This window comes from Mytilus californianus, unplaced genomic scaffold (assembly GCF_021869535.1).
Source record: "Mytilus californianus isolate M0D057914Y unplaced genomic scaffold, xbMytCali1.0.p SCAF_5, whole genome shotgun sequence".
NCBI lineage: Eukaryota > Metazoa > Mollusca > Bivalvia > Mytilida > Mytilidae > Mytilus > Mytilus californianus.
Window position 1 is genome coordinate 121,320,025 of NW_026262701.1, and position 24,260 is coordinate 121,344,284.

The 24,260-nt window shown below is 36.0% G+C and overlaps 1 protein-coding gene across 3 annotated transcripts in view; it reads right to left on the minus strand.

Moving 5' to 3' along the window:
- LOC127700932 (protein capicua homolog) overlaps nucleotides 1-21,669 on the minus strand; it is a 53,767-nt gene extending 32,098 nt beyond the window's left edge. For 2 of the 3 annotated variants that reach the window (XM_052204662.1, XM_052204661.1), the window contains exons 1-5: nucleotides 21,539-21,669; nucleotides 16,794-16,892; nucleotides 15,575-15,697; nucleotides 11,867-14,149; nucleotides 1,366-1,572 (exon numbers count right to left, since the gene is read on the minus strand). In XM_052204662.1, coding sequence (XP_052060622.1) covers nucleotides 1,366-1,572; nucleotides 11,867-14,149; nucleotides 15,575-15,697; nucleotides 16,794-16,869 — 2,689 coding nt within the window. In that variant the 5' untranslated portion in view covers nucleotides 16,870-16,892; nucleotides 21,539-21,669. Of the gene's footprint in view, nucleotides 1-1,365; nucleotides 1,573-11,866; nucleotides 14,150-15,574; nucleotides 15,698-16,389; nucleotides 16,401-16,793; nucleotides 16,893-21,538 lie in introns of those variants that run through there. The other variant, XM_052204663.1, reaches the window with a different exon arrangement.
- Nucleotides 21,670-24,260: the final 2,591 nt, after the last annotated feature.

The window sequence follows — 24,260 nt, forward strand, 5'->3', positions numbered from 1 at the left end:
TTCAATTTTTTTTTGAAAACAAACAAAAGTTTAATTCTGGACCAACTTGAAAGCTGGGCCCAAAATCAAAAATCTAAATACGTGTTTATACTCAGCATATCAAAGAACCTCAAGAATTCATTTTTGATGAGGAATTTCGTTTAGAGTGAATTTTGAACAGATATATCATGTTATGGAGGGGAAATCGCGAAAAATACCAGTCGAGGGACTGTTAAATTTCCCGAGCCGCTAGGCAAGGGAAATTTGGTCCCAAGACTGGTATTTTTCGCAAATACCCCTCAATAACAATGATATATCTGTTTAATTACACCAAATAGATTCTGATTGAAACTCTCTGTACTGGTGAAAGGAAATATTTTTTTACTAGTCAGCTGTAACCCATAAACATGTTTATGCATAATTTTGAGGATAAGTAGAGACTATCATAATACCGCGGGAATTATACATGTACTTATACGCGTTAGCGCTGTCTTGATGTAACGTCATATCCTAATGATTTTGGCGGGAAGAAGCCCGCGAGGGAAAAAAGGAATATCCAAAATGGCAAATACCACGGCTTAGAGGGGAATTTGAGGCAAATTCACTGGCAATGGTGAAAAACATGCAAATTCGTTTGAAATGAGAAAAAAAGGTTAGAATATGCGAAAAATACACTGGCTACCATCCAATCAAAATCCAGCATTCTTATATAAGGTGTAATTATGTCAATAACTACTCTCTACCCTAATTCACACTTATGTGGGCAAGAACTGCTCACACCCAAATTTACACTTATGTTAGCAAGAACTGCTCCCTACCAAATTTTTCACTTATGTAGACAGGAACAAATCCCTACCTAGTTTTACACTTATGATTAGCTTACTCATATCTATAGATTTTAACATATGACATTACAAAGTTCAATTTTAAGGGCCAAATTGATGCCTTTGTAGCCATACTCCTTTAATTTACACTAAGCTTTGCAAGAACTGATCACTATCCAAAATTACACTTAAATTTCCGATAACATCTTCTTAATTTAATTTACTTCAAGTTTTGCAAGAACTGCTTCATAGCCAAATTTATATTTACCTTACAAGAACTGCTCCATATCCAAATCTATATTTACCTTACAAGAACTGCAAATTTACACTGAGGGTGGCAAGAACTGCTCCTTAGAAATATATATGCCAAAGGCAACAACAATTGATCCCTTGCCCATTTATAGAGGTGTTCATAGTTAGTTGTAAAATAATTTTATTTTATTGCATCATTGTTACCAGGTTGTTATAAGCCAGCACCTAAACATCTTATACAAAGAGGTTTACAATTTTGTTGTGAATTAACAATTTAATATTATTGCTTAAGGGAGCATCCATCTAATACCTGCTTCAGATATACTATGGTGATGTTCATTCTGATTGGTCTTCTGTGATGATGGTGCAGGTGACAGTCTTTTCAACTGGGCCTCTGCTGGCTGATGTACTGGTTCCATAGGTGGAGCCATTTTTGCACTGGTAGGTCCCGTATTTGTCAGAAAGGGAACCAGTGAATGCCATGGAAACACTGGCACTGGTTTATTTGTATTTTCCCCTAAAATATATAGCATATATACATAAGTCCAGCAAGGTTTGAGGAAAATTAATGAAATAGTGATTAGATGTTGTCATTTCAAAGATAAAATGGAAAATGTACATGTAATATAAGAACATGGCTGTAACTGTTATATTTTAAAATCTTGTCACAGGAAGGTGATCAAATCAACTTAAACTATGCACTTAACTTTTATATATAGAGACCTTGAGGACCTATAGCATTAGTTTAATGAAAGCCTGATCACTTACCACATAATATGATGGGAGAATGCTATACTATATGGACTTTTAAAGAACCCTTTTGTAAATGTTAAAAAATGGACCTTGCTGTTCGGTGTGAGCCAAGGCACTGTGTTGAAGGCCGTACTTTGACTTATAATGGTTTACTTTTACAAATTGTGACTTGGATGGAGAGTTGTCTCATTGGCACTCATACCACATCTTCTTATATCTAATTACTTAAAAACTAGATTTTGAACCCAGTCCAAACACAAGGGCATCGTCTAGGTTAACAGTCTCTTTCAGCTACATTAGTCTTTTAAGAATCCTCAACTTTAATGAGAACCTTAGTTTGACTTTATTTTATAAGTAATGTTAAATATATCTGTCAATGGACTCGAAACTGACTACTGTCCTCAAGTAAGGTCTGATATCTATCAAGAGATACCAAGTTTAACTCCTCTTCTCAGTAAGGTCTGATATCTATCAAGAGATACCAAGTTTGACTCCTCTTCTCAGTAAGGTCTGATATCTATCAAGAGATACCAAGTTTGACTCCTCTTCTCAGTAAGGTTTAATGTCTATCAAGAGATACCAAGTTTGACTCCTCTCCCTTAAATGTTAGATATCTATCCAGAAAACTTAATTTCAACTCCTCTTCCCATTAAGGTTAGATATCTATCCAGAAAAATCCTAGTTCAACTCCTCTCCCCATTAAGGTTAGATATCTATCCAGAACACCTTAGTTCAACTCCTCTCCCCATTAAGGTTAGATATCTATCCAGAACACCTTAGATCAACTCCTCTCCCAATTAAGGTTAGATATCTATCCAGAAAAATATTAGTTCAACTCCTCTCACCATTAAGGTTAGATATCTATCCAGAAAATCTTAGTTCAACTCCATTCCCCATTAAGGTTTGATATCTGTTGAGAGATATCAAGGATGAATCCTCTCTCAAGAAAGGTTAGATATATGTTAATATGACCCCAAAACCTCCCCTCTCCCGAAGTTTGACTCCCTCCCAAAGTAAAGTCAGAAATATGTCAACAGTGCCAAAATCTGACTCATCAAAGTGTGCTATCAGTCGCTTCCAAAATAATGTTAAATTTCTGCCCAGAGAGCCAATTTTACTCCTCTCCCAACTTAGGTTTGATGTCTGTCCAGAAACATCAAGTATTACTCCACTCACTTACAAGGTTTGTTATCTATTTAGCGAACCCAAGTTTGACTTCTCTACTCCACTCCTCATGTAGGTTAGGTATCTGGCCATGGAACCCAAACTAACTCCACTCCTCATGTAGGTTAGGTATCTGGCCAGGGAACCTAAACTAACTCCACTCCTCGTGTAGGTTAGGTATCTGTCCAGGGAACCCAAACTAACTCCACTCCTCATGTAGGTAGGGTATCTGTCCAGAGAACCCAAGTTTACCTCCATTTCCCAGGTAGGTTAGGTATTTGTCCAGAGAACCCAAGTTTGACTCCTCTCCCCAGGTAGGTTAGGTATCTGTCCAGATAACCCAAGTTTTACTCCTCTCCCCAGGTAGGTTAGGTATTTGTCCAGAGAACCCAAGTTTGACTCCTCTCCCCAAGTAGGTTAGGTATTTGTCCAGAGAACCCAAGTTTAACTTCACTCCTCAGGAAGATAAGGTATTTGTCCAGAAAACCCAAAATTGACTCCTCTCCCCAAGTAGGTTAGGCATTTGTCCTGAGAACCCAGGTTTGACTCCTCTCCCCAAGTAGGTTAGGTATTTGTCCAGATAACCCAAGTTTGACTCCTCTCCCCAAGTAGGTTAGGTATTTGTCCAGGGAACCTAAGTTTGACTCCTCTTCCTATGTAGGTTAGGTATCTGTCCAGTTACCCAAGTTTGACCCCTCTCCCCAAGTAGGTTAGGTATTTGTCCAGAGAACCCAAGTTTAACTTCACTCCCCAAATAGGTAAGGTATTTGTCCAGAAAACCCCAAATTGACTCCTTTCCCCAAGTAGGTTAGGTATTTGTCCACAGAACCCAGGTTTGACTCCTCTCCCCAAGTAGTATAGGTATTTGTCCAGATAACCCAAGTTTGACTCCTCTCCCCAGGTAGGTTAGGTATTTGTCCAGATAACCCAAGTTTGACTCCTCTCCCCAAGTAGGTTAGGTATTTGTCCAGAGAACCCAAGTTTGACTCCTCTCCCCAGGTAGGTTAGGTATTTGTCAAGATAACCCAAGTTTGACACCTCTCCCCAGGTAGGTTAGGTATTTGTCCAGAGAACCCAAGTTTGACTCCTCTCCCCAGGTAGGTTAGGTATTTGTCCAGATAACCCAAGTTTGACACCTCTCCCCAGGTAGGGTTAGGTATTTGTCCAGATAACCCAAGTTTGACTCGTCTCCCCAGGTAGGTTAGGTATTTGTCCAGATAACCCAAGTTTGATTCCTCTCCCCAGGTAGGTTAGGTATTTGTCCAGATAACCCAAGTTTGACTCTTATCCCCAGTAAGGTCTGATACATGTATCTGTCAAGAGACCTGAAGTTGAACTCTTCTCCCCATGAATGTTTGACTCTTTTCCTAAGTTAAATTAAATATATCTATCCAGCGGGTCTTAGTTTGCCAAGTGAGTTAGAAATGAGTTGTAACAAATATTACATAACATTAGAATGTATTTGAACCCATTATTTAGTCATGACACAGATGTTACTGTAACCAAAGTACGTTTAATATCCATTTGCTGCCATAATTCATTTATAATATTCATTCTTTTTTTTAAATCATCTTATATCGTATGCAATAAAAATCATTCTGTGTTTAAAAGTTTAAATGGAGGGTTATAATGGACAATTTTAAGACTGTTTTTTCAATGAATATGAAATCTAACACCTTGCTCAATATTCTCACTTCATTAACATTTATATGCATTCATTTTATTTATAGATTTGCTTGAAAATTCTTAAATTCATAAAAGTTGACTATCTTTATACTTAACAAATACCTTATATTATATTTTCTCAATAATCTTGCATGTCAATGTAGCTTTATAAACATGTTAATAATAGTTGAGCATTTAAACTTGACATTAACTCAGTTTTAAATGTATCCTGCTTGACCCTGCATCTTTTGTAAGTTATCAGAAGAATTTGCCTTCACCAGTATTCAGAGTGCCTAATTTTTTAGCTTGAGGCTGATTTATTCAAGAAGAAGGCTGGGAGTGCATTGTTGTTAAAATATTTTGTTAGATAACTTGACAGAAAAGTAATTGCAGAAAATACTCAGATATCATGAAAATATTGAATTTCCCTTTTTATAATAAATATGGGTTTTTTGTTATGTCTTTTTTGGGGTACATATAGTTATACTTACTCTTCATGTAATTTGACCTCTAGCTTAAGTTAATAAATTAAGAAAATTAATAATCGTTAACAACCTCTGTGCTGAGAATTAGATTAAAGATCAAAGGAAAGAAATTAATACATTTATTGATCCCAATACACATTCTACTAGTATTGCTTTTTTAAAAAGTTTTACCAAATTATGGTAATTAAATCAAGTCAGAAATAGAACATATTACCGAAAGTTCATTAATCCCACAAAACTACATAACAAGCAGTCAAAATTACAAAATTACAAAATGAGCATGACGTGTATGGCCTACCTAAGCTATTTATCAAATTGAACAAATGATAAGGGAGTCATATAGTTACCATAGAAATAGCCAGATAACAGTGGAACTTTTCTTACACAACAATTTAAACTATTGTAAAATGGGTCAAAGACAAAAATGACCAGGTTGCAAGACTTTTGGTTTAGAATTCAAAAGACAATAGAAATAGAAATGAAATTATTACTATAAGTCAGAGATTTTTGTGTGGATTTATTGTTGCCAATGGTGACCATACAACTAACAAAAAAAAGTGAGATTAACTATTGCAATGTCATGAAATTCTGTATGCAAATAATGATATCAATTTAGAACAAAATTTTTTGCAAAACCTTTCTGAGTATCCTGCTGCAACTTTCACAACAATAAAAATATTTACAGTCATTGATAATTCTAATATGACAACCTATATATCGTCAACCAGTATAATTACACACACCAGAAACAAACAATTCACATAAACGCCAGAAACAGAAATAACCACAGACCAGAAACAACCAATTCATACATAGGTCAGAAACAGAAATAACCACACACTAGAAACAAACAATTCACACATAAGCCAGAAACAGAACTTACCACAAACCAGAAACAACCAATTCATACATAGGCCAGAAACAGAACTAACCACACACCAGAAACAAACAATTCACACATAGGCCAGAAACAGAACTAAACAAACACAAGAAACAAACAATTCACACATAGGCCAGAAACAGAACTAACCAAACACCAGAAACAAACAATTCATACATAGGCCAGAAACAGAACTAACCACACACCAGAAACAACCAATTCATACATAGGCCAGAAACAGAACTAACCACACACCAGAAACAAACAATTCACACATAGGCCAGAAACAGAACTAACCAAACACAAGAAACAAACAATTCACACATAGGCCAGAAACAGAACTAACCAAACACCAGAAACAAACAATTCATACATAGGCCAGAAACAAAACTAACCACACACCAGAAAAAACCAATTCATACATAGGCCAGAAACAGAATTAACCACACACCAGAAACAAACTATTCACACATAGGCCAGAAACAGAACTAACCACACACCAGAAACAAACAATTCACACATAGGCCAGAAACAGAACTAACCACACACAAGAAACAAACTATTCACACATAGGCCAGTAACAGAACTAACCACTCACATGAAACAAACAATTCACACATAGGCCAGAAACAGAACTAACCACAGACAAGAAACAAACAATTCACACATAGGCCAGAAACAGAACTAACCACACACCAGAAACAAACAATTCACACATAGGCCAGAAACAGAACTAACCACAAACCAGAAACAACCAATTCACACATAGGTCAGAAACAGAACTAACCACACACCAGAAACAAACTATTCACACATAAGCCAGGAACAGAACTAACCACACACCAGAAACAAACAATTCATACATAGGCCAGAAACAGAACTAACCAAACACCAGAAACAAACTATTCACACATAAGCCAGAAACAGAACTAACCAAACACCAGAAACAAATAATTCACACATAGGCCAGAAACAGAACTTACCACAAACCAGAAACAAACTATTCAAACATAGGCCAGTAACAGAACTAACCACTCACATGAAATAAACAATTCACACATAGGCCAGAAACAGAACTATAACCACACACCAGAAACAAACAATTCACACATAGGCCAGAAACAGAACTTACCACAAACCAGAAACAAACTATTCAAACATAGACCAGTAACAGAACTAACCACTCACATGAAACAAACAATTCACACATAGGCCAGAAACAGAACTAACCACACACCAGAAACAAACAATTCACACATAGGTTAGAAACAGAACTTACCACAAACCAGAAACAAACAATTCACACATAGGCCAGAAACAGAACTTACCACAAACCAGAAACAAACAATTCACACATAGGCCAGAAACAGAACTAACCACACACCAGAAACAAACAATTCACACATAGGCCAGAAACAGAACTTACCACAAACCAGAAACAAACAATTCACACATAGGCCAGAAACAGAACTAACCACGCACATGAAACAAACAATTCACACATAGGCCAGAAACAGAACTAACCACAGACAAGAAACAAACAATTCACACATATGCCAGGAACAGAAATAACCACACACAAGAAACAAACAATTCAAACATAAGCCAGATACAGAAATAACCACAGACAAGAAACAAACAATTCACACATATGCCAGAAACAGAACTTACCACAAACCAGAAACAAACTATTCAAACATAGGCCAGAAACAGAACTAACCACAGACCAGAAACAAACAATTCACACATAGGCCAGAAACAGAACTAACCACAGACCAGAAACAAACAATTCACACATAAGCCAGAAACAGAACTAACCACAGACCAGAAACAAACAATTCACACATAAGCCAGAAACAGAACTAACCACACACCAGAAACAAACAATTCACACATAAGCCAGAAACAGAACTAACCACACACCAGAAACAAACAATTCACACATAGGCCAGAAACAGAACTAACCACACACCAGAAACAAACAATTCACACATAGGTCAGAAACAGAAATAACCACACACCAGAAACAAACAATTCACACATAAGCCAGAAACAGAACTAACCACACACCAGAAACAAACAATTCACACATAAGCCAGAAACAGAACTAACCACAGACAAGAAACAAACAATTCACACATAGGTCAGAAACAGAACTAACCATACACCAGAAACAAACAATTCACACATAAGCCAGAAACAGAACTAACCACACACCAGAAACAAACAATTCACACATAGGCCAGAAACAGAACTAACCACACACCAGAAACAAACTATTCACACATAGGCCAGAAACAGAACTAACCTCTCACCAGAAACAAACAATTCACACATAAGCCAGTAACAGAACTAACCACTCACATGAAACAAACAATTCACACATAGGCCAGAAACAGAACTAACCACACACCAGAAACAAACTATTCACACATAGCCCAGAAACAGAACTAACCACACACCAGAAACAAACTATTCACACATAGGCCAGAAACAGAACTAACCACAGACCAGAAACAAACTATTCACACATTGGCCACAAACAATGGATGTAAAGTTCTACACACAGGCCACAAGAAAAAAATAAATGGGGAATGTGTCCATGAGACACAGATAATGCCCCCGCTTGCATATAATGTTATAAAGCGACATAACTCAAGAACGGTATAAGTGACGCTTCTCAACTATGTACTTGATCTGAGTTTTGTGGTAATAAGCATTGGTATAAGTTTCATAACATCTGGTTGAGGCAAACTTAAGTTAGAGAAAGGAAACGAAAAATTCAGCAATTTTTTCCATTTGTAAAGGGGCACAACTCTAGAAAAGTAAAAGAGACGCCACCCAAAATCAAACTCGATCTGTGTTTTATGGTAATAAGCATTGTGTATAAGTTTCATAACATTTGGTAGACACAAACTAAAGTTAGAGAACGGAAACCAATTTCAGGATGTATGGACCTACAGATGTACGATTCTGGACGTACAGATGGACAAGGGTAAAACTTAATGCCCCCTCCACCACAACAGGTGCATAAAAACCAAAGTACACAAAGGCCAGAAACAATAGGATTAATTGCAAACTTGAGAGAAACAATTACATTCATTACATTCATATAAACAATAAAACTAAATACTGAATTAATTAAGTTTCTTTTTAATGAAAAACCTTGTTTTTTGCCATCTTACAACATGAACAATATATCATCTGTTGTTATATATCAATGACATAAAATGTCAAAATCCTACGATTATTACAAACTATACCTTATTAGCATTATAAAATATCATATAAAATCAAAGCAGTTATTGATCAGAACTGTGGATAAAGATTTAATATTCTTGACTTCAGCTGATTAATAGACTATTTATAGAATAAGTGGGTTTTTCCTGAATCTATGTAGTATTTTGACATTTGAGTGCATGTACATGTATACATCTATCACCTAGCTACATGGCTAAGATTAAAATTGTCATATCTATAGATGCTATACAGTAATTAGATGTAATAATAATTCAAGTGTATTTGGGTGTGTTTTTTCAAATGTACTTCTCTCCTGTAGTCATTTTTATTACTGAAAGGTATAGTGAAGATTGATTTGAGGAACTGGCTCTTGTGATTTGAGAATTTCACAGAAAAATTTGAAATCATTCTTCAATTACTAAGGCCAAAAAATTTATACATGTGTTTACGCTAACCCTACCTACCCTAATTTTTAGAGCCTACCCTAACACTTTTTATGCCATTTTGGAACAAGCACTGTTAAAGTCAGACTAATTCCCTAGTAGTAACCAGCTAAAAAATGTTTGTAAAATAAAATATTGCCTTTTTTTTTTCAGCACGTTAGCGGAAACACATGTATTATTTCTTTTGGCCTAATATCTTTTTTCTATGGACACCAATGAGCTATTATTTAATCAGTAGAAATTTCTATATTTTTATGGGGACCACGAGGACCAGTTACTCACTGGTAGACCTATTCTTTACCTATTTACTGTCTGAAGATTAGACCAGTAACTTTCTTACCTGTTTTACTGTCTGAAGATTATACAGACCAGCTACTCATGATCACTTGTAGACCTCTTCCTAACCTGTTTTACTGTCTGAAGATTATACAGACCAGTTACTCATGATCACTTGTAGACCTCTTCCTAACCTGTTTTACTGTCTGAAGATTATACAGACCAGTTACTCATGATCACTTGTAGACCTCTTCCTTACCTGTTTTACTGTCTGAAGATTATACAGACCAGTTACTCATGATCACTTTTAGACCTCTTCCTTACCTGTTTTACTGTCTGAAGATTATACAGACCAGTTACTCATGATCACTTGTAGACCTCTTCCTTACCTGTTTTACTGTCTGAAGATTATACAGACCAGTTACTCGTGATCACTTGTAGACCTCTTCCTTACCTGTTTTACTGTCTGAAGATTATACATACCAGTTACTCATGATCACTTGTATTTCCTTACCTGTTTTACTGTCTGAAGATTATACAGACCAGTTACTCACTTGTAGACCTATACATTTTTACTGTCTGAAGATTATACATATCAGTTACTCACTTGTAGGCCTATACCTTTTTACTGTCTGAAGATTATACAGACCAGTTACTCACTTGTAGACCTATACCTTTTTACTGTCTGAAGATTATACATATCAGTTACTCACTTGTAGGCCTATACCTTTTTACTGTCTGAGGATTATATAGACCAGTTACTCACTTGTAGACCTATACCTTTTTACTGTCTGAAGATTATACAGACCTGTTACTCACTTGTAGACCTATACCTTTTTACTGTCTGAAGATTATACAGACCAGTTACTCACTTGTAGACCTATATCTTTTTACTGTCTGAGGATTATATACTTGTTGAACTACTGTGGATTCGTTATTATTCAGGGGGAACATATTTATTCAGGGGGTACCAATTTTCATGGATTTCAGGGGTAAAGGTGAACAAGGAATTTAGATGTTCAACAAAGTACAAATTTAAAATAGGTTTGGATGTAAGACTTTTTGAAAACCAATAGTTCATTCTGTGGACTATTAAGACTTACCTGTAGAAATATCTGTAATTTGTAGTACTTTCTGCATGTTCCGTGATACATTAGAACTTACCTGTAGAAATGTATGTAATTTGTTGTACTTTCTGTGATACATTAGAACTTACCTGTAGAAATGTCTGTAACTTGTTGTACTTTCTGTGATTCATTAGAACTTACCTGTAGAAATGTCTGTAATTTGTTTTACTTTCTGTGGACCATTAGTACTTACCTGTAGAAATATCTGTTATATTTGTTGTACTTTCTGTGGATTATAAGGACTTACCTGAAGAAATATCTGTAATTTTTAGTACTTTCTGTAATACATTAGAACTTACCTGTAGAAATTCCTGTAATTTGTTGTACTTTCTGTGATACATTAGAACTTACCTGTAGAAATGTCTGTAATTTGTTGTACTTTCTGTGGACCATTAGGACTTACCTGTAGAAATATCTGTTATATTTGTTGTACTTTCTGTGGATTATAAGGAATTACTTGAAGACATATCTGCAATTTGTAGTACTTTCTGCATGTTCTGTGATACATTAGAACTTACCTGTAGAAATGTCTGTAATTTGTTGTACTTTCTGTGAAACATTAGAACTTACCTGTAGAAATATCTATAATTTGTTGTACTTTCTGTGATACATTAGAACTTACCTGTAGAAATGTCTGTAATTTGTTGTACTTTCTGTGAAACATTAGAACTTACCTGTAGAAATATCTATAATTTGTTGTACTTTCTGTTATACATTTGAACTTACCTGTAGAAATGTCTGTAATTTGTTGTACTTTCTGTTGACCAATAGGACTTACCTGTAGAAATGTCTGTAATTTGTTGTACTTTCTGTGGACCATCGGTGACAGGCATGACAGGTAATAATGAGGTGACAGGTGCTGATATCATTGATGACATCGGTGTAATCTGTTGTAACTGTTGCTGTATAATGGAAACCTTCTGTGGCTTTCCAGCATGGCTGTGATTGTTAACATATACAGTTTTAGGGTCTGGGCTAATTGAAGATTGTGTCCTCATAGGACTAGCACTAATCAAACTTTTAAGTGTAGCCATAGTTGTTATAGCAACATTGACCATGTGATGATTGTTTGAGGTGACATCCCTTGTCACCTGACTGTTATTAATAGCGAATGGCACATTGCGTAACTGATGATATGTTTTCTCTGCTTGTCTATCCTGTACAGATTTAGGAGAAGGCATTGAACTGAGCGAGTGGCTCTGAGTTGATTTGATTCTATTCTGAATCTCTTGCATGGGCATGTTAGATAAACTTGCCATTCTCTGTTGTTGTTGTAATGGACTTGGGTAAGCACTAAAAGGCAGACTTCTCTGAGAACCTGGACCAGTGGGTGTGTGAATGTCAATACCAGAATCTTCACTTCGTAATGAATCCTGCTTTGAAAGATTAGTACTTTTCTGATATAAATGTTCTAATGAATGAGGCTGCATCATCCCTAAGGCATTAGACCCTGAAGGAAACCTCGGAGTAATAGGGGAAACATGCTCTGATGAGGAACTACCCGACTTTGAGCTCCAACTTCTGGTTGGAGAATTCATATAAACCTGTGCATGTGACCTCGGAAGTGGAGATATAGGAGTGAATGATACAGAATTTCTTCCTCCTGTTGAAGGCGATGGTCCACTTCCTGTTAAGGGCGATAGCGGATTCTGCATAGGTGTGGGTGAGTAGGCAGGCGTTGTTGATCGAGAATTTCCCAGAGATAATAACATATTTGCTGCCTCTGCTTCATCACAGCGTACAGGTGTGGCTGATGTGTCATATTCACTATCCCTATTAGACTGGGTCTCCCAGTCAATCTGTCCATCATCTCCTTTACCTGGATAACCTCGCCCATTCTTTTGTCCTTTCATTGATAAGTGTCTAGAACAATAACCACGCCTTTGAGATTCTTTTGTGCATCCCTCCTTTGAACAAAGTCTTCTCCACTGTTTGCCGTTGAATTTTTTTCTAATTCCATTTGGAGTAGAAACTACATCGCCTTTTTTATATTTCTGTGATGTAGAGGGTGACCTAGGTGTACTGGATCTACTACTCTCGCCAGACTGAGCACTACGACTTCTTGCTGATTCTCGCTTCTTTGGTGGCTGTCTATTTCCTTGTGACCTTGACCCTGACCCAGGTGTTGCGCTTCCAGACCTAGGCGTACTTAATCCTGAGGAATCAAAGAAATCTTCACTTTTCATTTCATCTTCTGATGAATCACCTCTTTCATTACTTGTACTTTGAGGCAAAGATGGAGATCGTTCAAATCGTTGTACACTGGACGGAGATATTTCAGAATGATGTGCCATGTGTGGAGGCTGGGGTTGTACTGGAACTTGTACAGAAATGGGTGTCGATATAAATTGTGGTGGAGGCGGAGTCTCTTGCTCTGGAATTCCTTCTTCTAAATCTTCATACCATGGTGGCTGTAGAAGTCTTAGACTTGCCCTGGATACCCAATCATCATATTTACTATCTCTAGTTCTAACTCTGTAACCTATTTGATGGCTACGTTTAGCCACCATCTGACCTTCATGATACACCTTTTCCTCAGGATGAGTTCGTACACAGACACGTGAACCTACACCTAACATAATAGCCATAGGACTATGATCACTGATGATGTCATAGAAGTTCCTCTGGTCAGCAACATCATTATAATACACTATATTCTTATCACTGTCAAATAATATTCCTATGTGACGATTGTTCTTGATATCTCTTATAACACCTGGCTGATAAACTCCATCACGTCTCGCTAGAACTCTCTGATTTATCCATTCACTGAAGTCAATTAGAGGTCGTTTAGAGGGTGGCATTGTTTCTTTTTCCATATCATTACTCTTTCTTTTCTTTGGTGGAATAGCAATTAATTTCTCTTCTGTTGGAGTTTTCATACCAGTATCACTAGGGTGATTTGAACCATCTGAGCTCTTCCGTTGCATTGTTGGTAAGACCTCAGATTTAGGACTTGGAGGAGGCAGTGATGGAGGTGGTGGTAACGGCTGCTGAAATGACCCCTCCGTTTCCTTAGTTTTACCTTCCTCAACTGATTTTACACTTTTTCCAGTTTTCCCTGAAAAAAGAAAAAATAGCAATCATTTCAACATGTTCAAGAGAACGTTTTACTTCCCCTTCATCTAGGCAAGTAATTGCATTAAATGAAGGGAATACCAAATGAATGGAAATCTTAACTGTTCTGTGTCCATTAAATGAAGGGAATACCAAATGAATGGAAATCTTAACTGTTCTGTGTCCATTAAATGAAGGGCATAACAAATGAATGGAAATAATAACTGTTCTGTGTAAAGACATTCCATTAAATGAAGGCATAACAAATGAATGGAAATCTAAACAAATGAATGGAAATCTTAACTGTTGTGTGTAAATTTCAACATTTTATGATTGGACAGAGGGAGCACAGCATGAGCTTCTTGGAACAAAATCTTTAGTGCCCTTGAATTGTTATGTCATTTATAAATACATGTTATATAGGTCATGGCAAGCAAAAAAATATACATGTGCATAGCTTGAGGTAGACATATAAATGGCCCCAAAAATCAATCATTTATCTTGGAGTCAACAGACATATTCAATCTTACACCTTCATGACCTTATATCTTCTGAAGGTGATACTCCTGTGTTATAAGAAAATGTAGGCACCAGACAAAAAAAAAGCCCTAAAAATTAAGTTCATATGAAGGTCGAGATGGAGGGTGTAGATGGGGGGTCCTTCATTTCTGTATTCTTTAACTTTTTATGCTATTTTTCTGTTTTCTTTATCAATTTTGTCTGTTATTCTCTATTCTTTATATTTTAGCACCCCATTATTCTCTATTCTTTAATTTTTTGGCCTATTTTTCTCTATTCTTTATTTTCTAAGCACTTTATTCTGCACATTTTGCCCATTATTCTCTATTCTGTAAACCCCACCCAGATCCTCATGATGGCATAGGACGCACTATCTTATAGTTATAAACCTTAATATCAAATACATTATTATTAACTCAATGTCAAAATATATTTAACACTGTCATTGACTGTAGATCCATGACAGATTTGTATGGAAAAGAACTAAAACAACCACCCTTTGTTGAAAAGATAAATATTTAATGAGAACATTTTTGTTATTAAAGAAGTGTAATTTTACCCATTAAACACTTTTTCATGGAAAAAGACCATTTTCCATCTAGGCCCAACCGGCCACAATATGAAAGATTAACATACATATAAGCACTTTGGACATTTTCGGTTAAATTTAATCCTTCAGATTTTTGTGTGAAAATGGTGTTCCAAGGATTTTTGATTGATGAGTGACCCTGAAAATTTTGAGAGGTCATCCTCTTTCATTTGGAATTTGGAATTAAGAATACTCTTATGAAGACCTAGTCAGTGTTTATATGAAAGCCAGGTGATGTGGTACAGTTACATATCTACCTAAAGACCACACAGATTAGAAAGTCTAAACATCTTCTTCCTTCAATATTAGCTGTCAATTTACCTTTAGGGACCCCACTACCCACAGCAGCACTGGTTCCCTGATCTGACCTGGCGTCTTTCACTTCTTCATCTATTTTCTCAGCTAGATCTTCTTGATTCTGGCCAGCCCTTTTCTTTCCTCTTCCTGAAAAACAAACAGATCATATTATTAAAGGAAATGCTTCGCAAGGCACAGCTTGATATGACCGCAGAGGTTGAACCTTGAACAGTTGGGGCAAATATGAACACAACATTCAAGCTTGATACAGCTCTGAATTTGGATTGTGATTAAGTATTTGACACAGCATAGTTTTCTGTTTCATTTTGGACCCTTTAAACTTAATGTGGACCAATTTGAAAACCTGACCAAAATCAAAACATGGAGTGACCAGTTTACCCAGACCCCTGATGTGTTTGGAGTGACCAGTTTACCCAGACCCCTGATATGTTTGGAGTGACCAGTTTACCCAGACCCCTGATATGTTTGGAGTGACCAGTTTACCCAAACACCTGATTTTGTTTGTGTTCACCAGTTTACCAAAACACTTGATATTGTTTTTATTTAATTGTAAAACTACAGGTAATTCCAGTTACTGGAAGAAAGTTTTAATCAGTGGTATAAAGTTTATAATAAAATTCTATCCAAGACATATGAATCTACAAAAACAGCTGTTTAGTGTTTTAATTAAACATAAACTTGCTCTTTCTTTGAATTCAAGACAAACTCTTGAACTCCGACAAAAATTAAACAAACACAAAATGGATGAAATCATACTTCTTCCCCTGTATGCCCCCTCCTTCCTGACAGAATGGTGATAATTGTATTATTGAACAAACCTGTACTGGCAGACCTGAAACTTGTTTGAGGGCTGTCCAATCATTTACCCCCTGTGCCTACTCCTTCCTGACAGAATGGTGATAATTGTATTATTGAACAAACCTGTACTGGTAGACCTGAAACTTGTTTGAGGGCTGTCCAATCATTTACCCCTTGTGCCCACTCCTGCCTAACAGAATGGTGATAATTGTATTATTGAACAAACCTGTACTGGTAGACCTGAAACTTGTTTGAGGGCTGTCCAATCATTTACCCCTTGTGCCCACTCCTGCCTAACAGAATGGTGATAATTGTATTATTAAACAAACCTGTACTGAAAGACCTGAAACTTGTTCGAAGGCTGTCCAACCCTAACCCTAACCCTTGTGTCCCCTCCTGTCAAACAGAATGGTGATAATAGTACCTGTACTGGCAGACCTGAAACCTGTTTGAGGGCTGCCCGATCGTCCACGTTTTGTCCTTGTCTCTCTTCTGCTCATAGTATAGACACCTCAATTCTGACCTGAAAAAAAAAATTGATGTTATACATCTGATGATTCAATTTATTAACAAAACAAGATGTGTTGGTATGAGACAACTGCCCTCTCTGCAGCTCTATAACCAAAAGGTAGGTCAAACTCGATCTGAGAGTCATTTATATATTGTAAACCAACTTATTTTAGCTGATATTCATTCTGTGCTTGTTCTTTCTAGCCAATGTGCATGAATTAATTTTCTTGATGTATTTAAATGAGAGAAGATCCAAGTTTTACATAGTCCCAATGATTTTTATTCATATTATTTTTCTACTTGTGTAAAGTTATGAAAATTAGTAAGTTTACACAGTATACACAAATGTATCAGAAAATCAGATCCTGATCAGCAGGCATTAGCAAAAAATAAGTGTGACAAAAACATATGTACATCATTTTAGTCTGAGGGTTATTATTTTGTTAAAAGTCAGTCAACCGGGAAGAAACATAAACTTGATTTGTAACTTATCATTATTATATACATGTTATAAACTAAATAAAGATCCAGACAATAAAAGAAGGTCTGGACAAATACAATTTTCATTTCTCTTTGGGCTTAATTTCTCAAAAAGTTGGTCAACTTGAAAAAGCCAGGGTTCACCCTATTGGGAATCTTGGGAGATGAAGTCCAGTTTTCCTTTCATTGCTTCCTTTTTTTCTTCTTCTATCAAAATAAATTCACCCTTGAACGATAACAGTTACTTCAGTATGTACACTAAAGATATATATCCTGCTGAACTTACTTTAAATAAAGGTAATACTAACAATGAACACTGCCCTTTCCTGAATCTTGATATCTATATCTTTAACTGGAAGCTTAATACCAAAATTTATGATAAAGAAGATGATTTTTCATTTCCTATTGTTAATTATCCATTTTTAGATGGTGACTTGCCCTTGTCACCATCTTATGGTGTTTATATATCTCAACTTATTCGATTCGCTCGTGTATGTAACAACGTATTTGATTTTAACGAAAGAAATCTCTGTATTACTGAAAAATTATTACACCAGGGTTTGCGATATATCACAAACTAGTCAAAACATTTACTAAATTTTATCATCGGTACAAGGACATCATTCGTAAATATAAATCAACATGCAGACACCTTATACGTTCAGGTATTTCACATCCATTTTTTTATGGTAATATTCTATACAAAGCACAAAAATGTCGACATTCACCTCAAAAGCTAACCAAACCTTTAAACAGACTTATATTCAGAAGGGATATAGTTATGATACTGTTATCAGATCATTAAAGATGGCATATTTTGGTATTAATATTGATTCACTCATAGGGTCTTTGCATCGGAAATAAACACATTTATTCTAAAACCAGTTGTTGGCATGATACGGGTTATGTTCTTCTCATATATTTTATGATGGTATGATACTAAACCTCTAACGGTAGGGATTGTGCTTGATTTTCATATGATGAAGACATAATCTTTCAATCAGTTTAATGAGGTCTGGAGCTGGCATGTCAGTAACTGCTAGTAGTCCCTTGTTAATTTATGTATCATTGTTCTTTTGCTTAGTTTCTTAAGTTACCTATTCTGTCATCGGACTCGGTCTTCTTTTGAACTGAGTTTTACTGTTCGTATTACTGTGTGTTTGTTTATTCTACATTAGCTAGAGGTATAGGGGGAGGTTTGAGATCTCACAAAACATGTTTATGCACCTATTTGTATTTTTGCACCTGTCCCAAGTCAGGAGTCTCTGGCCTTTGTTAGTCTTGTATGTTTTTTTAATTTTAGTTCATTTATATGTTTGGGAGTTTAGTGTGACGTCCATTTTCATTGAACAAGTACACATTTTGTTTAGGGGCCAGCTGAAGCCCGCCTCCGGGTGCGGGATTTTCTCGCTGTGTTGAAGACCCATTGGTGGCCGTCTGCTACATGTATTTTCTGCTGTTTGGTCCGGTTGTTGTCTCTTTGACACATTCCCCATTTCCATTCTCAATTTTACTCTAGACAATTTCACATTTTAATGCAAATATATTTTTAAACAAAGATTTATCTTATTTTGATGTAAGGCCTTGTCAATTTTAGTTCTAGTTCTTCAGTCAACTGCTCAAAAGAAAAGTAGCAAAGGAACCATTTTCTTCTTGACAATATTTGTTTTTACAGGGGTGTGCTCTACAAGAGAAGCAAGCAGTATATGTATTGGTTTTAGTTGTGTGATTTAAAAGTGGTACAGTTAATGAACATGTCATAATTGGGGATCTTGATATATATATATATATATATATATAATTGCGGTTTTTATCCAAGGCAATAATAGGTTTGAATGTTGTTTTCAATTTAGACTAGTGACGTTGTGTATATATATATATATATATATATATATAACATAATAAAATCAACAGATAATGCAGATAGTTTGATGTGACTTTCTGGTCTCTATGTAATTTCATTACCTTTTGTTATTTTCCTCAAGCCAGCTTTTGTCTTCCTGAATTTTCATTTTTTATCCTTATGATTTAGGAAGCATAGGAATCACTGCAACTTCACAATTTTTATTTAGGCCAAATAAAGATATTTGTATGGTTCCCGTTCCAAACAAATCCTAATCTTTCTAAACCCCCCCCCCCCCCCACCTTTAATGTATTTTGAATAATTGTATGAAATATTCTGAGATCTTGTTTTTAGCTTTGGAGAACTTAGTTTCTTTAATAAATGTATTGTAAAACTGGAAGCACATTAGATCATTGTCCGTGTTATAACTGTCAGTCGACAACAAAGATAACTGTCAGTCCACAGCTGGTATGTTAATTGTCAGTCCACAGCAATCAGCTGACACACCAACTGTTCTCATATTTGACTTCTCATTTACATATAGATTAATCAAATTTGTATTTGAAAGGATTGGAGCACTGTTTACAATAGAAAAGTGTCTGTGAAAAAAAATTCAAGCAGAAACTTATTTCAGACAGGCATGCATACCAAAATACTTGAATATAGTGTGGAAGCCGTAATTTTTCTCCTTTAAAAGAGCATTTCTTCAAAACATGCATGGTGAAAAATCTTACTGGTGTAATCTAATTACAATGTATAAAAACGGTCAAATAATACAAGACCAATACCAGGTCTGATCCTGCGTCACTGCATGCAATTGAAAGAGGAACATGTATACTGAAGCATAACTGATCATTCCCTTTTACTGGTCAAGAAAAGTTTGATGAAAATTTACTTTGTACAATGAATGTTGAAAAATTTCAAACTATTGGCAAACAGGAAATGGCTGTGCACACTGCAGTTATAAAAATTGCTTACAGGCTTCAACTCATAGATATCAAACTGTAGACCAAATATCAAATCATTCCCTTCCATAGAAGCCAAGAAAAAATTCTACTCATTGTCTTTCGGACAGAGTGGAGTGGTTACTAAAAGGTAAAGGTTTCCCTGCCAAATCTAATACATTGTTTTTGTGAGGACTTTTATGTACATGTATAATATTGTAACCAGACTCAGTGAAAACATTGAAGTTTTGGTATTGGCATTGATGGGTTTGGATCACCAAAGTAATTGTAGGCCACAACTTGTTCATAAATTTATAATGAAAACAAATGGTTGTGAATTTAATTAGATTTTGAAAAACATTACCCTGCATGAATGTGGTTCAGAGTAGACAGAACTGGTGTCTGCTTTTTTCAATCCAAGTTCACCTCATTACTCACTATGGAGAAATTCAGGACTGATGCAGTGACATTAACTTTAATGGACAGTAAAACCAATAGACCACTTTCGAGTAATGTCCTTCACCGGAAAAGTTCGTCAATTATGCACGCCTTTATGACGTCATTTACCAGATAGAGAGGATCGCCTGTATCCCTGCACTATTCAAGTTCATCAAGGGTCTTGGTGATCGTCAGTATACAGGATAAACTAGAAATAATGTTTGTTCCGTAAGTACTTAATCACAATTCCATAATGACAGCAGTGCTGATGATAAATTATAAGAATTTAATTTGCCGAATAATTCGAACAATATAGCATCAAATTTTTTCAACCGCTCGCTCAACATGGAAAGGAAGTGATGATGCCCCTAAGCAGACAAACGATGTTCACAAAAACCAAAGTTTTTGACGGAAATGCAACAAACTTGAAAGTTGTCTATTGCTTAACGTTATTAACCTCATCACTCAGCTCATCAGAATATTTTTTGTTGTAAATAATGAATAGAAGGGAGAGAGAATTTTTGTATTCAAAATATGTCAGATTTCCTTCCATGCTTTAAGTACTTGCATGCTAACACCTGAACAACTAAACATGCTTACTATTTTCAGGCAAAAAGTGGGGATGCTTATTTTTCATTCTAGGAGCTGTGACCTACTTCCATGATACTCCAAATTATTCATTGTTGGTGAGAAGATACAAGCAATATTAATTGTAAAATCATTCTTTATTCTCTAAATCAGTTTGTTTATTTCTCGTTTTCAACATTTAACTATAATACAAATTAAGAGTCAACAATCCAACTTCCTCGACCACATTCCGTAAGGTCTTGAGTAACCTGCGTCGAGTCGTGTCGAGAGGGGAAATGTCACAAGAAGTCAAAGAATTTCACTGAAATTCGGATAACGATGGACATATAAATGACAATTTCAGATAAATAATTGAGTAAGCTTTACCTTGCTTTACTATACAGATATCACATTCCAGAAAGTTTGCGTAAAACTGCTGGATGGCGACAAAAGTATGTGGCATAGTCCTGATCGTTCATGGTGTGTAGTAAAATTCTAGCTGACAACACTGTGTTGTACGCAGCTTACGACTCTGTGTACATAGTTAAGGGCACATTTTTTACGAGATTGACCTAAATTTCAATAGGGTGAAGAATTTACGTGGAATGGAAAAGATATATTCTACTCAATTCAACTCATTGCTTTCCGTCTAATGTTTTTTTTATTTTTCTGTGCAATCTTTTATTTTTGTACCTAAATAATATAATTTCTTGCATTATTATGGTTCATTCTGCACACTTCTATAAATGGTGAATGAGAACGTGACTTAAGATACAAGCTCATCGATTGGACAAAGGCATATCATCAATGACGTCGACTAAACCTTCCAAGATGATTGGACAAAGAACATCTAAAGATTTGGTCAATTGATCAATTCTCCCAACATTTGGTAATTCAAAAACATGTTGCAAAAGACACAAAAATCATTGCATCGAAATGCATTCGAACCCTTGGCATACTAAAATAATGTGTTCGGTAATTAAAATATCATTGCATTTAGTGATTTGCAGCATTTGATTTCAATCAAAGATTATACGTCATATCCAGAAAATGCACAAAAGCCCCGCCTATTTTCATCAATGAACTAATGAGAAGTTTCCGTACAAACCTAATTTAATCCAACATACAAGTTTATGGGCCTCCAATCCATTGTTGTCTTGAACCACAGTATGTGTGTATTATTTTTGTAAGATTACGCAATTCATATTCTTACGTTCATTACACAAAATACATTTAACCATTATTTAAAAAAAAAAATAATACCTCGAAGAAAATTTTAATGAAAAGAAAGTAGTTTTAGACTAAGTACTAACAAAATTACATAGATTGAATACTATTTTTGTTCTGCAAATGTTAATTATCATGTTGTTTTTAATAAATAAATGTGTTATACACGATCTTATGCATATGCCCTCCTGCCACCTGGAGTCTTTAAATCATTTTTGTAATGAAAATTTAGGCCTAATAGTGAATCCAAAAAGTGAACCACAAACTGACTACAATACTCGTTGAATTAAAACAAACCTCTTTTCTACAGGAGTTTTCTTTTTATGTGTGTTTAAGAATTTTCATGAAACTTTCTTCTTTTTTTCATCATTTATAAGATCTTATAATGTGTTATTGCTCGTCTACATACAATATGAAAGAGGTAAATGTAATGAGGTACTCCTTGAAAACAATGATACTGCATGCATGGACTCATGGACTATCCGTGAATTCGATAAATTAACCATCAGAATGACCATGATGACTGGCTCGGTTAAGTTGTAGTAGTCCTTTATTAATTTGTGTTGATCATTGTCATTTTGCTTAGTTTCTTCTGTTACCTATTCTAACATAGTACTGGGACTTCTTTTGAACTGAGTTTTACTGTGAGCATTGCTTTGTGTTTTTCATTCCACATTTGCTATCTCAAGAGGTGTTAGGGGAGGGTTGAGATCTCACAAAACATGTTTCAATGTTTTACCTCGCCACATTTTGCGCGTCCGAAGTCAGGAACCTCTGGCCATTGTAAGTCTTTTGTGTTCTATTAAAATTTTGGTTCATTAGTATGTTTCCAGTGGCGGATCAAAAAAAGGGGGGGGGGGGGGGAGTTCCGGAGTTGGAACCCCCCTTTTTTTTGACGATCAATGCTATTGAATGGGGACATATGGTTGGAACCCCCCCCTCCCACCCCCCTTAATCCTGGTTTGGAACCCCCTTTTAAAAATTGCTGGATCCGCCCCTGGTTTCGGAGTTAAATGTTGCGTTCATTTCGCTGAACTAGTATAAATTATTGTTTAGGGGCCAGTTGAAGACCACCTCCGGGTACGGGAATTTCTCGCTGCTGTGAAAACCCATTGGTGTCCTTGGGATGTGTTATACTCTTTGGTCGGGTTGTTGTCTCCTAGACACATTCCCTGTTTCTATTCCTTATTCTATTCTAAGAAATGTATGATCATATTGGTCTTCTTCCGACCGACAGTAAAACCATTGCCGCAAAGTCGAGCGTCCGTTTGGCTGTGCGGGATGCGCTCCCGTTTTCTGATATGTCGCGCGACATATAAATTCAAGTTTTCAACGATAGCACTGAAGTGAGAGGTTTGATTTTAATCAGACTGCGGGATTATGATCACATATGACATATATAAATCGCATTCATGTCCTGGAACGTTAAATTTCTTGTCTCGTGTAGAGAGACTGAGTGCAACTCATTCTGAAAGTTAAGAACCCTTGCAAAAACTCTTTGGATGGGTCCGTAGGTGGAGTGTTGCAAAAAAACAAAATTTCTGTCTCTGTTCGATAACCTCGATTTCCATTGCATTTTAAATGTCCACCCTACACCCTGGTCGACATCTATTGCAATTTCATTTTTTTTTTGCCAAAAAGGGGGGCAATTGTCCCTTACCCCACCATGTGTGGCTATGCAGTGTGTAATCTCTCACAATAGGTTTGTGTTTTCTTGAAATTTTTAGTATATTGCATTTATCGGGATGAAAGGCCATTTTCCATTTTCTTTCCCAGATTGCCAGTTTGTTGAGATCCGCTTGTAAGTTGTCACTGTCTGTGTCTGATGCTATGGTAAGATATACTATGGTATTGTCGGCAAAAAGTCTAACCCTTGGGCGAA